We start from the raw sequence: 16,610 nt of genomic DNA on the forward strand, positions 1-16,610 counted from the left end.
TTTAGATTCTCACTTCGGAGCGTTAAAGCGCAGCGGGGAAAAGCTGCAACAAAGATGGGAAGGGAGCTAGTAAGAGTACTCAGAGAAAAGTGGGTGAGAATTTAACGGGTAAGCCATAAAGGAACGATTGCGCGAGTAGAGGAAACGCGGAGCAAACGCAGAAGAGGAAACGGGGAGGAGGAAAAGCGAGGGAGAGGAACCCGAGCGAAGGAAGAGAGCGACCAAACTACTCCGGGACAGGAGGAAGGCACGCCCAGAGAGAAACTGCTGCTTTAAGGAAAGCCCCGCCCCCTGCGTGACGTCGCAGAAGGCCCGTCCACGATTGGCTGCGACTGGAGGGCGGGCGGGGGGTTGCTAGGCCCGGAGGGGATCCGGCGGGCCCCCGCCTCCCGGAGCGCGGAGCCGCGGGAGCAGAGTGGGGATTAGCGGCGCTGCTGGAAGATGGCGAGGGGCTGGGACGCGCGGCCGCCGTGGCGGCCCGGGCGCCTCCCGCTTCTGCTGTGCCTGCTGCCGCTGCTGCTGCGGAACCCGGCCTGGGCAGCGCACATCAAGAAGGCGGAGGCGACGACAACTACGACGAGCGCAGGCGCCGAGGCGGACGAGGGCCAGTTCAATCGATACTACCACGAAGAGGAGCTGGGCTCGGCGCTGAGGGAGGCGGCGGCCGCCGGGCCCCCGGGCCTGGCCCGCCTCTTCAGCATCGGCAGCTCGGTGGAGGGTCGGCCGCTGTGGGTGCTGCGCCTCACGGCCGGCCTGGGGCCGCCGCCTCCTGACGGCGACTCGGGGCCCGACGCGGCGGGGCCGCTCCTCCCCGGCCGACCGCAGGTGAAGCTAGTGGGCAACATGCACGGCGATGAGACCGTGTCGCGCCAGGTGCTGATCTACCTAGCTCGCGAGCTGGCTGCTGGCTACCGGCGCGGGGATCCGCGCATCGTCAGCCTACTCAACACCACAGACGTGTACGTGCTGCCTAGCCTCAACCCCGACGGCTTTGAGCGCTCCCGGGAGGGAGACTGCGGCCTCAGCGATAGTGGCCCACCCGGGGCCAGCGGTCGCGACAATAGCCGCGGCCGTGACCTCAACCGCAGCTTCCCCGACCAGTTCAGCACCGGCGAGCCCCCAAACCTGGACGAAGTGCCCGAGGTGCGCGCCCTCATGGACTGGATGCGCAAGAATAAGTGAGTGTCGTAACCCTAGCCCTCCACCTCCATCCCAACTCGCCCATCCGCGTGAGCCTGCGGGGTCAGAGGCTGAGTGGGCATTCCAACAGTGCTTGCTTGCAGGCCTAAGGGCCGGGGGTAGTGAAGGTGGAAGGCGACACCTGGTAACTGGGGCGGGGCCCAGGCCATTTAGTCTCTTGTCCCACTAATAGTCCAAGAAGCGCTGCCTAGAGGCTGTCATTTGTTCAACCGATGCAAAGAGCTCCTTGGCTAGAAGCGAGACTTCTTTCCGACATTCTGGTCCCTATTGTCACAGGATCATAGAATATGAGCAGTAGAAGAGAACTTAAGGATAACTCCTTAGGTCAGCTCACTCATTTTATAGATAAGCCGTCGATATTGCTGTTATTATTATAGGCACTGTGCTAAGTAAGCTCTTTCCCTGGACTGCATGATCTCACTTGATGTTGGTCACAACCTCATGAAACAGACATCGTTAATATCCCCGTTTTGCATAAAGGGGGAATTGAGGGTCAGAGCGGTTAAATAATGTACACAGTAGGAAGTGTAGCTGGGACTTGGATGCAGGCAATCGGACTGTTTGTCAGTGCCCTTAACAGCTGTAGAGGGAGGCTGTAACCCATCAATGATAAATGACACTCTCTGGGTCTTGGTTATTTGGAGGAAACTGGTTCTCTTCCAGTCTCTACTTTTGACTCAGCTACGGAGCATATGGCTGTGCCTGGAGAACTTGCACAGAGCTGGTACTTTCATCTGTGAGCTGCTTCATTTTAGCTTCTCTGAGAGGTTTCTGATGCCATTTGTGTACTTTATTAGTGGGTCAGAGCTGAATGGCTAATTATCACATTTAATACCTTAAGTATTATTAAGCACTGTGTGCGTTGTAAAAAATTAAAAGCAATAAGACCTCAAGAAATTGATACATAATAAGAGAATATTATTAAATATCTGTGAGATGTGTTTATGTACCCAGTTAAACTTAACAGGAATTGTTCCTACTGACAAAATGTGTGTGGGTTGCAATAATATTCCATCTTTGTGGAAGAGGTAGAACTTGAACTGTGGCTTGAGAGATGAGTAGGATTTTCAGCAAAAAGGAGGAGGGGAGGAATAAAAGAAGAGAGAACTTACTCCAGATGGAATAATGTCTGAAGTGAGCATGTACTTCTCTTTTCAAGCTTTGCCAGCTTCCCTTTTTCGGCTTGCCCCTGAATCCCCATTTTGGTCTTTCATAAGGCTTGCGAGGCAATAGTTAATCTTTCCATCTTGATTTAAAGGTTTCTAAGTGACAGATACAATAAAAGTAATAATGAATAGAGAAGTTTCTCTCTGGGACTTGGGATCATCTCATCTACAAGATTTCAAGGCATGTAACAGACCTAGAAAATTCATAGGCATTATGACATTCCTAGATTTTTTTTTTTATCCTCCACCTTTCACTTTGCTCCTCCTTTTGAGATCTCTTATAGATATTTAATTTCACATACATATTCTGGGAAGATTTTTTTTTTTTCTTGTAAAGATAACCATGTCATGAGCTCTGAACATTTGCCTAAGAAACATGACTTTAATGTATATCTTGCTGTCAGAATCTATGATGGCCAGGGCTTTTCTGAGATGATATATCGAATGAACTGTTTGCACTGCTTAAATGAAAATGCCCTGTCATGACCCTTGCAGGGATCTAAATTCTGTGACTAGATTTTTCTCATCATTATTAGTTCTGCGGTGACCAGAAATGAAAATGAGCTTTGCCTTGGTGCAAGTCACCTTGAGGCTATACCAAAAGCCTTAAACTTTAAATGTGGAACCAAAAAATTTGCTCTTGGTTAACTTTTTCATATCATAGTGTTTATTGATTATAAGTTTTGGTTGGGCCAGTTAGTTCAATGATAGGAGCTTGTGATGAATTTACAAGTTAATCTGTGTTTTTTGGCATTATGCAGAAAGTCATTTTGTACTGTGGTTATGGACTATCCCAGTTATAATGAACCACGTTTCAAACATGTAACTCTAATAAGAAGGGAAGGTAGGTGCCTATATAGGGTGAAAAGTACATCCATCCATCCTCACTTTTCACAAATAAACTCAAAATGCATATTCTTTAGTGATAAATTAGTAACAGGACACTGATATATAAATAAAATTAGAAGCACAAGCATACACACAATCTGAGATTGATTCCTGGAGTCAGCTCTGTGAATAGGAAATTTAAGAACTGAACACATCAGTCTAAATGGGAAAATTACCTTTTTCAGTGTATTTTCTGAAATCATTTAAATAATTTCTAGATATGTTATTCACCTGGCTAGATTAGAAATAGACTTTTGTTGCTATTTTGGGTATGTAAGAATTTAAGACTTATTTCAATAATTTCTGCTTAGGAAAGTGAATTTTATTTTCTTTATTTACCTTATACTTCATCCAGTGGTGTTTCTGTATTATTGATAATTGACACATACTTAGGAAAATATACAAGATTTTAACCCCATTATGAAAATAAAGATTTTATAGTTTTCTTGGCCCCCATTTTTGGCATATGAGGCTTCTCTAATTAAGCACATCTACTTGGACTTTAATAGGAGATTAGCATATAAATGATTTTTTGGTATGTTGTTGAAAAAAATTATCTTATGGCTAGGGGTGGGTACAAACTACTGTTGAGGGCCTTGTGTTATATCTGTAGTTTCCTGAATCTTTAGAATTTATTGTATCAGACTCAAGTTCTTATAATTTTTTTTGTTTGTTTTTATTTATTTTTAAATTTATTTGAGAGAGAGAGAGAGAATGCAGGAGGGGAGGGACTGAAGGAGAGGGAGAGAGGAAATTTCAAGCAAACTCTGCACTGAGCTGGAGATGGGGCTTGATCCATGACCCTGAGATCATGACCTGAGCCACACTCAAGAGTTGGACACTTAACCTGCTGAACCACCCAGACACCCCTCAAGTCCTCATAATTTTTGTTTGTTTTGGTTTGGTTTTTTGTTTGTTTGTTTGTTTTGTTTTATTAACATATAATGTATTATTAGCCTAGTCCTTATAATTTTTTTAAAAGTTGTTTATAGGGTTATCTGGAGAGCACAATAGAGTTAACTTAAAGATTGACTTTTTAATATCTATAGATCTTTATTTATAATATGTTTAGGAGGTACCTTAAATCTTATGCAAGGAATAATATATGAAGTCAAGTATGAGGAACATTTAAAAGAATTGATTTGCATGGAAGCCATAAAATAATTTTCAAATAAAATTGGATTGACATGCAAAGTTGGTTTGATAAAGACTAAAAATGATAAACTTCTAGCTACTGTAATAGGTATCACTTTGTCTTGAAATTCTTGTAAGAGTGGCATTCATACTTTTAAGACTACATAAGTCAAGTAAAGAAAATCTAACAATTGAATTTTATCACTCAAACAGATTGCAAATATTTTGTTGTTCTTGAAGTATTCAGTTAGACCATTTTAATGTCTCTGAGAAGCATTGCCAGAAATGCCCAACAGTGAAAACAGCATTCAGTAGAAAATCTCAGACGGACTTTAAAGTTTTTTGAAAGTATACAATTAAAGTGGCTTGCTTCATTTATTTAGAATATGCAGTTATCCATTTTATTTTACAAAAATATGAGTGCCGTGAGGACATTTTTATGTTTGTTTGTTCCCTGTTGTATTCCTTAATGCCTAGAACGTTTCGCACATAGTTGACATAGTGGCTGAATGGATTACCTGAACTAGACTAGCCTTCTCATATCTTTCCCCAAATCAGAGCGGGAGAGAAAAGTACTTAAATTACTTTAGACATACAAATCTGAAGTAAATTGATAATACCTTAGTGGTGAGGGCCAGATGGGTAGAATGGAGTTTAAATGTTAGAATATATACTTAGACTTTGTTTCTACTTAGGCTTTTGTTTGTCATTCTATCACCCAAGAGCTAGCACTGGTAGTGGGGAGTAGAATGAAAGTCTGAAGGCAGTGATTCCCTGATTCCCTAAGTAGGATGATAGATATCTTCAAAGGAGTGAACATTCGTTGAGCAGAAGATATACAGCAGTGGTTGTGCTAAAGGCGTTGTACATGTAATAATTCGTATAACAACCCTGGGAAGCAGGTAGCTTCAGCCCACATTGTACAAATGAGAGAGAAACTGGGGTTCAATGACTTTAGGGGCAGTAACTTCTTCCTGATCATATTTTATTACTGGCGATATCATATTTATTACTGGTGACATCATATTTATTACTGAGTGACAGCTCTGGGAGACTGAATGTTCTTGCCTTCATTTGCCTGGCTCCAAAGCCTGAGCTATTGCTGCACTACCAAGTGGCATTCTCTGGTGTCTGGAAGATTGCTAATAGTAATTATATATGTTAGTTTTTAACTAGTCTCTTTTCATAGTCTATTCTAGTATTTAATCACTGTTTTTATTGGCTAAGTTTTATCTTCTGATGAACAGATTCTGTGTTACAAGTAGTTTTCACTTTTTGATATTTTCTGGGATGATACTGATCACGCTTAAAATAACCTTTCAAATTAGACATACTATAGGTTTAAGTTTCTTTGAAGCATATAGAAAGAAATGTTATATATAACCCCCTTTAGAATGTCTGTAGGTCAGTTCATTTCAGCCACAAAAAGGCAGAAGCAAGAAAATCCAATTTAAAGTGCAAAGAGGAAAGTGTTTAATCTGTAGTCACATTAATAGTTTGAACTGTTCCATGAGGGAAAGATGTATAAATAGGACTTCAGCATGTTTTTGCTTTTACTTTCCCCATAAAAGGAGTTCTTCAGTATTTCTGTGTCTATAAATTTCACCGAATTATAAATTGGTTCACTTAGAAGTAGAAACATTAAAAAAAAAAAATGTTTCTTTTATGGAAGCAGCCCTGTCTCCATGTCAGTTTATTTTTTAATGGACCAATCAGAAACCTTGAGCTTAGAAAGCTGCTTCTATGGTGATGCACTGAAGGACTAATCTTCTCTGTGCTATATTGTTTTTCTCTGAAAGCAGCTCACTGTATCAGGTTCTCCCCACCCCCAGTCTTCTCAACTGTGGCTTCTCTCTTGAAAACGTGAATTTAGTATATTGTGAAACTGGAGTCAGGCAAAACACATACTTTTTAAATTAGACTCCCTACCTTAAACATTTTGGGAAAGTAAATATAAAAAATCATGAAGGTTATTAACCTAACTCACATATTCAACACATATTTATACAAGCCACGTTTTCTACAATGTTAACGAGTTATGAAATACAAGTATTAGGTTGAACTCTATGAAATTGTCACTTTTGTAGGTCAAGAAGTAACTGAACACTGACAAGTTCATACTGTTCAACCTAACACATACATTTGAATTCCCTGAATTAGTTGTCTCCTGGAACATTAATTTATACTGTTACTCAGCTACTTTTTCCATGATGGCAAAATTCTTTAAAGTTACTTGAGGTTAAGTTAAGTTGCATAAACTGCCGAAATTTGTTGAACTGATGATGTTTTTTTCCTTTTCTTTCATTGTTGTTGTTCTGCTTCCAGTAGCTGATAGTGTTGTCTCTTCTAGTTCTCTAAGAGATACATGAGTTCATTTATGAAAGATGTAGAATTTTTAAATACATGGCATTTTCTGTACCTTTTTTTTTTTTTTTAGTGACATGTTCTTTGTTTTTTTTCAAAGGTTTGTGCTTTCTGGAAATCTGCATGGTGGCTCGGTGGTTGCAAGCTACCCTTTTGATGACTCTCCAGAACATAAGGCCACTGGAATCTATAGCAAAACCTCAGATGATGAAGTCTTTAAATACTTGGCAAAAGCCTATGCATCAAACCATCCCATAATGAAAACTGGTGCCCCTCGTTGTCCAGGAGAGGAAGATGAGACTTTCAAAGATGGGATCACAAATGGTGCACACTGGTATGATGTGGAAGGTATGGAAAGCCCTGAATTTGCTATATTTTCCCCTTTATCATTTGGCTTTTCTCTCTCTTCTTTTTCTTTTTCTTCTTTTTCTCCCCTCCCCTGCCCTCCTGTAAGCTGTGTGCCCAATGTGGGCATGGGCTCCCCCCCCACCCCCCACCCCCCTACTCCCCCACTCCCCCTGCCTGACACCCTGACCTCGAGATCAAGAGTCACATGCTCTACTGACTGAGCCAGCCAGGTGCTCCTCATTTAGCTTTCTTGTGAATACTCGAGTGGAAAAGAGGAAACTTTGAGGAATTCTAATTTTTAAAAATCTTCTGTTTTTTATTTTGAAATTTTCAAACCCACAGCACAATTGAAAGACTACACGAAGGCCTATGTATCCTTCATTTAAATTCACCAAGTTTTGTTATTATCCTAAATGTTCCTCCTCTCCCATCCCTTCCCTTCACACATTCTCTTTTGCCAAAGCATCCAAAAGTAGGTGCAGATTCCTTAATATTTCACTTGTAAGTACCTCAGCATGTGGTTTCCAAGTACCGGAACATTTTTGTGTACAACCATATACTATTATCATAACTGAGAGGTCAACAGTAATTCAGTACTACCATCCTACATTCTGTCCATCACTCAAATTTCATTTATTAGTCCTCAGATTTCCTTTATAGCTCCTTTTCTTCCAGATCAGATCCAGCCAAAGTTCAAGCATTGCGTTTGGCTCTTCTGCTTTTGTGGTTTCCCCAGTGTAGAACCATCAGTATCAATACTTTCTTAATGATAGTGAATCCTTTGAAGAGTTCAGGCCAGTTGTCCTACAGAACATCCCATATTCTGGATCCTGGTCAAATTTCCCAGCAAGACTCACATAGATTACATCACATCATGTGCGGACACACGTAAAGTACCTGTGCCATGCGTCCATTGCAGACATCTTAGTTAATGGGCTGACCACCAGTTCTCTCCCTTTTATATAAGGGCATGGTTTCCTTTTATATTTTAATCTATGGGATGATCATGGAATTTTTTTTTAAATTGTGGTTGAATACACACATATAACATGAAATTTGTTATTTTGACCTTTTTTTTTTTAAAGATTTTATTTATTTATTTGACAGACAGAGATCACAAGTAGGCAGAGAGGCAACCAGAGAGAGAGGAAGGGAAGCAGGCTCCCTGCTGAGCAGAGAGCCTGATGTGGGGCTCGATCCCAGGACCCTGGGATCATGACCTGAGCGGAAGGCAGAGGCTTTAACCCACTGAGCCACCCAGGTGCCCCTATTTTGACCATTTTTAAGTATAGAATTAAGTGGCATTCATTACATTCACAGTGTTATGCACCCAATGTCCTCACTACCTACTTAAGAAAACTTTTTCAGCATCCCAAACAAACTTGGTGACCGTTAAGCCATACTTTTCCATTCCCTTCGAATCTATTCTCCATCTCTCTGGATTTGCCTATTCTAGATATTTCGTAGAACTGGATCATACAATGTTTGTCCTGAGTCTGGCTTATTTTACTTAGCCTGATGTTTTCAAGGTTCTTGCAATTTGTAGCATATTTCAACACTTGCTTTTTATGATGAAGAAATACTCCATTGTATGCATATACTCCATTTTGTTTATCCACTCATTTATCAATGGGCGCTGGGTTGTTTCCACCTTTTGGTTGTTGTGAATAATGCTACTTGAACATTGGTGTACAAATACCTGTTTAAGTCCTTGTTTTCAGGGCTTCTGGATGGTGCAGTCAGTTGAGCAGCTGACTCTCGGTTTCGGCTCAGGTGTGATCTCAGGCTTGTTAGATTTGAGCCTCACATCAGGCCGCATGCTCAGTACAGTCCGCTTAGGATTCTCTGTCCCTTCCCCTCATCTCCTCCCACCTCTATTCATGCTCGTTTTCTCTCTAAAATAAATACATCTTTTAAAAAAAAAAGTCCTTGTTTTCATATCTTTTGGATATGTACTCAGGAGTGGCATTGTTGGATTATATGGTCATTTTCTCTTTAGCTTTAAGGAACCATCAAATTCTTTATTTACCTCAGTGGCTGTACCATTTTACATTCCCATCAGTAATATATAAGGGTTCTCATTTTCCACAGAATATTATTTTTAAAAGAGTTGTTAAAGTAAGTTTGTTTACCTTTTCTTTTCAAATGTTATATAAACAGCTATCGTGCTTTTTAAACTTTGGTTGTCCTTTGAATACTAACCTTTTTCTTTTTATGCAGTCTTAGACTATTTAATTAAGACTAATTCATGGAAATACCATCTCTATAAACTTTTTCTCCTCTTAGAATCTGCTGATGGTAAAATGCCTTAGCTTTTCCTTACTTTTTTAATGGTAGTGAGTTACATTATAAAGTGTCTTATGACATTTCTTTCAATGGGCCTTTATTTAAACCTTTGGATTATTCTTTGACTTTATCTGTCAAGCACTGTTTACTCAAATTGGATCCTAAGTTTGAGGACTTGACACTTTGAGGGTTTTTTGATTCCCCTATAGTTTCTACTAATATTTCTTGTATGTAACAACCATCCACAAAGAGGTTTAAAATAATTAGGAGCCATTTCTGCCCATGACAACTAGAGATGATTTGAAAATCATTTAATCACTTTTACAGACAAAAAACATACTTTGATGTTAATGTTAATCCCATTTCAGTCTTCAGCAAACATATTTAATAAAGTCTGACTTTATGAACTAATGGTTTTGTGATGTAGTCAAGTTGCTTCATTAATTGGAGATACCATATAAAATAATGTGTTAAAAATAATTTACCTTTTTTGGGGAAAATTGTATACAGAAAGAAATTTCTTTCTTTCTTTCTTTTTAAAGATTTTATTTACTTATTTGTCTGAGAGAGAGAGATCACACATAGGCAGAGAGGCAGTTTGGGGGGGGGGAGCAGGTTCCCTGCCGAGCAGAGAGCCCAACGCCGGGCTCAATCCCAGGACCCCGAGATCATGACCCGAGCCGAAGGCAGAGGCTTAACCCATTGAGCCACCCAGGCGCCCCCAGAAAGAAATTTCTAATTGATGATTAAAGAAGGCAAATCTATGTTATACTATTAAAAAAAATAAGGTCCTGCCTTCACCGTAATTAAGATTATTTGGTTAAAAACAACATCTGAAGATGCTACATTTTGCTGCTGCCACTATTATTGTTTTTATGAACATCAACTTTTCTCCTTTTCTAGGTGGATGGTCAGATATATTTTCTGGTTATTTCTACAACTAACTTATATCTCTTCCTACCCCAGCAATATTGAGCAGTTTTAAGAGTTTCAGCAGGGCAAATTCACTTTGTTTATCTTATCCAGGACTGCAGTGAGTAAGATATTGTGAAACCTCGTGACTAGGCATGTACTCAGACCCGGATGTCCTGGAGTAATTTGACTGCCGCTTTATGTGATGTATTTGGAAATTCTAGCTCAAAGTAGTATATACTTTTAGAACTAAAAGTGAATGTATTGATCTACTCCAACCCTTTTGCTGCATAGGAAATCAAGACCCCAGAGAGGGAATAACTTGTACAATATCATTTATCCCTTTAGCAAATATTTACTGAGCTTCTGCCATCTCCCATATACTGTGTTAGGTGATAGGAACAAAAACGGTGGGAGCCAAACAGGAGCAATTCCTGCTCTCAAGGAGAAAACCGTATTTTAGGAGTGTGGGATGCGGGGTGATCTGGCCCCCCCATGTTCACGTTGCTTGGTAGGGTTGACCCAGCATATCTAGCTGCCTATGTGGGTGGGCCTTGCTTCTCTCAACATGTCTCTCAAATCTGCAGGATCCCTCTAGGGAATGACTATCCTAATAAGGCCTCTGAATGAGTAGTCATGCTCTGCTGCTAAAGTCTCCTTATTGTGTGAGAGCCTAAGGCAAACTCTTTCATGGAGCAGGCCCTCTGCTGCTGCTGCTGCTGCTGCTTTTTTTTTTTTAAACCACAGTGTGCTGATTTCTTTGCCTTTTGTCTACCATTCTTTTTTTCTTTCTTCACAGTTAAAGAGACATAAAAATCATCTGATGGTTTAATATGTTTATTCCAAAGCAAATTTAATGAAATCGAATGGTAGTTTTAGGTCAACTTGTAAGAATTGCTTTCTTTTAACTTACAAAATTTTAAAAAGGGCAAGTAGCCCCAGGCCACCTATAATTGAAATTGTATGATCAAAAGTCACAATTTGATATAATTTTTAGAAGCTTTCTTAGGCAGAATGCTGTTATATTTTTTTCTTGCAGATAGAAGAACTCTGGAAGGCAGTGTAGTATAGTGGCTAAGAGCAGAGCTTTAGAATCCTACTGCCTGGAGTTTGAATCCCAGCTCTGCCGTTGACTAGCCACGTGTGTGTGAGAGAGAGCGGGCGCGTGCGCGTGTGTGAGAGGCAGGGGTGGGGGGGTTTGCGCAAGTAAAGTAATTTCTCTGAGACTCATTTCCCACATACATAAAGGGAAGACAAATATTATCTACCTCAGGATTATGAGGCCCAAGTGAGAACGGATATAAAGCCCTTAACCTAGCAGCTGGCATCATGGGTGCTTATATCTGGTGGAATTTAAACTTCAGGTGGGCAGGAACTTGATTTATTCAGTTTTCAGTTTTCTGTTTCTAGCACATAGAGCTGTGCCTGGTCTATAGAAGGGAAACAATAAGGCTTTTTTGATTTTTGAATAAGTGATTCCTTGCATCTGAGAAATGAGTACACAGTTATTTAAAATCTTAGATGATGTGTAGACAAGATAATCTTATAAAAACTTATAAAAATATTCCTCCTAATTCCTCTGAGAAAATAAGTTATCTTACTGGTAGATCTGAGATGAATGTTTTTCAAAAAAAAATTTTTTTTAAAGATTTATTTGAGAGAGGAGAGTGTGTATGCACAAAGTGGGAGGGGTAGAGGGGGAGGGAGAGAGAATCCGAAGCGGACTTCATGCTTGGAACATGGAGGCCCACACGGGGTTCAGTCTCACCACCCTGAGATCATGACCTTAGCCGAAACCAAGAGTCGGACGCTTAACTGACTGTGCCATCCAGGTGTCCTGAAACTTTTTTTCTTCTGAAACTTTTTTTTTAATTGTAATCTAAGATGTAAAATTACCTTTCAGTCATTTAAATACATCTCATATATGTGTGTTCATAAAACTGAAACAATTTCATGAAATAGTACTTTGTGATATATTCTAGTATTGCTTTTTTTCTAGTCTCTACTAGTTCATTAAACAAAAAATGCTTATCTGAACTACTTATATATCTCACAGTCCACTAATGGGTCATGACCTATAGTTTCAGAGTATGCTGTTTTTGGTTACTCTTGGTAAAGTTGATTTATTTTCAAATTCTAAGTAGGAACAAAACACCTTATAAATTGCATGTAGTAACTTACTATTTAGGCTTTTTATTTTGCCCTGTCTTGTTTATGTTAGCCATTTCCAGTGAGGACTGAGCCATCCGTGTTGAGATGAGAAATTGGTCAGAAATATTGTCAGGCGTGTGTGTTGTTCATGTGAGCCTGTGCATTCTCTGATTAGTTAGGGCAGCCGCCATAGGCTTTAAACATTGCTAACTTGGGGTTGAGTCTTTTCAGACTGGTAATTATGAATTTTTTTTCTCCTCTGGAAGAAGAAAATGGTCTGTGGATTTATCAAACTTTTTTTCCTCTCCTTCTGTGTTTTATTTCAACCTTTTCCCCCTTCTCCTTTTATGGGCAGAGAGTTAGGAAATGTGGCCAGATAGCGTATAATGTAACTAATTCAGGTTCTTTTTTTTTGTGAGAATAAACTTCTTTGGTCCTGTGGGCAGCTGTTCCCTGCATAGTGGAGGTCAGACTAAGCAGCACTAATATGCTCTAAATATTGAGATATTTGGCTTGAATATGCTTGTTGCCAGAAAGGGGAAAGCATGGGGAAAATAATTACCAGATTGTTTTGAACAGCATGAAAGGTTATACGTGGTCCAAAAAATGAACTGAAAAGCTTATTTTTGGGGAGCACACCCTGTTTCATTGAACAGGGCATTATGGTGAGGATGTGTAGAAGAAGGAACTCTGGTAAAATGTTGGTGGGAATAGAATTGGTGCAGCCATTGTGGAAAACAGTACAGAGGTTCCTCAAAAAATTAAAAAGAGGAGCACCTGGGTGGCTCAGTGGGTTAAGCCTCTGCCTTCGGCTTGGGTCATGATCCCAGGGTCCTGGGATCGAACCCCACGTCGGGCTCTCTGCTTGGCGGGGAGCCTGCTTCTCCCTCTCTCTCTGCCTGCCTCTCTGTCTACTTGTGATCTCTCTCTCTCTCTCTGTCAAATAAATAAATAAATCTTTAAAAAAATTAAAAATAGAAAGACCATATGATCCAATAATTCCATTATTGGGTATTTACCCAAAGAAAAGAAAGACACTAATTTGGAAAGAGACATGATATGCATCTCTTTGTTTATTGCAGTATTGTTTACAATAGCCAGGAGATGGAAGTAACCTAAGTGTCCATCAGTAGATGAATGGGTAAGGAAGATGTGGTGTATACACACACACACACACGCACGTGTATATACATAAATATGTGTGTATATGTATACACACAATGGAATATTACACATCCATAAAAAGGATGCAGTTGTGCCATTTGAGACAACATGAATGGAGGATATTACACTTAGTGAAATAAGTCAGACTGAGAAAGACAGATACCATATGATTTCTCTCATAAGTAGAATCTAAAAAAACAAACAAGTGAATACAAAAACAAATAGCCTAATCAGACCTATAAAGATGGAGAACAAATTGATGTTTGTCAGAAGGGAGGGAGTGGAGGCTTGGGCAAAGTAGGTGAAGGGGAGTGGGCGATACAGGCTTCCAGTTATGGAATGAAGAAGTCAGGGGAATAAAATGCGCAGCATAAGGAATACAGTCAATGATATCGTAATAGTGATGTATTGGGACAGGTGGCAGCTGCACTTGCAGTGAACATGGCATGGTGTATGAACTTGTTGAATCCTATGTTGTACACGTGGAGCTATACTCAAATAAATAAACAAAAAGCAAACAAACCCAGGGCATTATGAGTTAATCATGTGATGCCAGGAAATTGGAATCTGTTTAAAGCAAAGAAAGAATCAAATGGACAGTGCAGAACTGAAAAAGATGCAGTATCTGATATTAAGAATAGACTAATCCGGGGCGCCTGGGTGGCTCAGTGGTTTAAGCCTCTGCCTTCGGCTCAGGTCATGATCTCAGGGTCCTGGGATCTGGTCCCGCATCAGTCTCTCTGCTCGGCAGGGAGCCTGCTTCCTCCTCTCTCTCTCTGCCTGCCTCTCTGCCTACTTGTGATCTCTGTCTGTCAAATGAATAAATTTTAAAAATCTTTAAAAAAATAGACAAATCCATAAATACAGTAGGAGGTTTTAAACATGTCTCAGTATTTGTTAGATCACAAAGACAAAAAAATCAGTAGGGACACAGATTTAAATAACATAAATCAACCAACCTGACTAATGAACATATACAGAATATTGTCCTCGTATCTAATTTTCCTGCATCTTTACTAATCTGAAGTAGAGAGGAAAGGTAATTCACCATTAGTTATACTTATGTGTCTGGTTCTATTAGTGCTTGTATTACTTTGTTTTCAAAATTATATATTACAAGCAAAGTAGCAAAAAACCCTAAAGTGTTCCTACACTTTTGCTTGTTTCACACTTTAATAGCATCAAGTCTAAACTTACTAGCATGACACTAAAAGGCCTAGAGTCTGACTCAAGCCTGTATTTCTGGTCTTCTCTCCTACCTCACCTCTCCTCTCCTCTCCACCCCTCTTCTCTTCTTTCCTACCTCTCCCCTGTCATTGAACTACTTGTCCTTTCCCCAAAATGTGAACCTTGGGCTATTTTCTGGGATGCTTTTCTCCAGTTCCACTGTGGATGGAAACTCTAGGGTAGTAACTGTCATTCTCTGGCTTTCCTAGAGCTTTTTGTTAATATCATCAGTATGATGCTTGTCTGATTATGCTGTTAATAGCTTTTTGTGTGTCCTGCTAGAGTGTGAATTATTTGATAAGGTCAGTGTGTTGCTATTCATTTGGAGTTATCTTTATACAATATGTATTGGCAGGGAAAGAGTGCTAGAGGAAGAGAGACTAGGGAGGTGTTCACAGTTCTTTGGTGCAAGGGTTTTTTTTTTGGAGATAAGGGCTTTATCTAGAGGGATGCCAGGGGAATGAAGAGGGAGTGTGAGATATAAGAAATTGTTGCAAAAAGAACTACAGGATTGACCATCCGATAGATGATAGAACAAAGTGTCAAAAAGAGGGACCCAAAGATCTAACTTGGAGGTGATTGAGCCTAGGAATACTAATTGGAGGAGTATGTGAGTTTGTGTTTGTGTTTTCAGGCGAGAGAGGAGTGAAGATCGGGGATGGTGCTTGAGGTACTAGTTACTAGTTACAAGTGCCCATTGGGCAGTTGGGAAATAGGCTCTGGAGATTGGGAGAGAAGTCAAGATGATAAAGAGATTTATCAGTTTTGAGATAAGGAAAATGTATGGCAGCATATATGATTTTGAAAATTGAATTGATATTGTTTCCTGACATAATTTAATTGCTTAGAGCTGGAGCCAGAAATTCAGCTAGAATATATATGTATAATAGAATACATAGGGGTGCCTGGGTGGCTCAGTCCATTAAGCGTCTACCTTCAGCTCGGGTCATGATTCTAGGGTCCTGGGATGGAGACCCATAATGGGCTCCCTGCTCAGTGGGGAGCCTGCTTCTCCTTCTCCTGCTCCCCCTGCTTGTGATCCCTCTCTCTCTCTCTCTCTCTCTGTCTCTGAAAAATAAATAAATAAATAAAGTCAGTCTTTGAAAAAAAAATAGAGTACATATATAAATGAACATATGGGTGGGGTTTTGGTTTTGGTTTTTTTTTTTTAACCTCTAAAGTGTATGTACTTCTGGCATTTTGCTCTGGGATTTTTTTTTTAAGCAATGCTGGAAGTTCACATATTAATTCTCAGTCCATTGTTCATGCTTGAAGAATACTATTGATAATCAAATGTGCACTAGTAAAGTGCTTTTGGTCTTATCTGAACTTGTATATTAAAGAGGTGCTTGGACCTCTTTCTTCCTTTCTCTCTATTCTAATGTGAATGCTGCCTAATTTGAAAGGAAAGCAAAAAGGTAAAACAGTTCTCAAACAGAATATATTTGCTTCTACTCAAGTCACGAGGTTGCTTTAGTAAACTAAAATATACAGCCTGATATAAAATCTGACCCTTAGGAGCAGCACAATTGTGTATTTTGTAACATGATAGACTTACATGAAGGTGGAGAACCATATGTTAATCACTACTTTAGGATTTGGTCCTTAAATCTTCAGATCTGAGGTCTAGATAATCAGGTTTTTTTCTCCTTTCTTTTCTTTTTTCTTTTTTCTATTTAACTCAGGTGGTAGAGAATGGGAAAGAACTTTAAAAAAAGGAAAATGCAGTCCAAAGAGCTGTGTGAGAGATTGTGTTGATCAACTTAAACA

General features: G+C 39.9%; 1 protein-coding gene across 1 annotated transcript in view; it reads left to right on the forward strand.

Annotated features, from left to right (window-relative positions):
• The first annotated feature begins 356 nt into the window (after positions 1 to 356).
• The window catches only part of CPD (carboxypeptidase D), a 79,359-nt gene continuing 63,105 nt past the window's right edge, over positions 357 to 16,610 (forward strand). The window contains exons 1-2 of the mRNA XM_045985017.1: positions 357 to 1,178; positions 6,853 to 7,100. Of these exons, the coding sequence (XP_045840973.1) occupies positions 442 to 1,178; positions 6,853 to 7,100 (985 nt within the window). The 5' untranslated portion in view covers positions 357 to 441. The remainder of the gene's footprint in view (positions 1,179 to 6,852; positions 7,101 to 16,610) is intronic.

The sequence above is a fragment of the Meles meles genome, chromosome 18 (assembly GCF_922984935.1).
Source record: "Meles meles chromosome 18, mMelMel3.1 paternal haplotype, whole genome shotgun sequence".
Lineage (NCBI taxonomy): Eukaryota > Metazoa > Chordata > Mammalia > Carnivora > Mustelidae > Meles > Meles meles.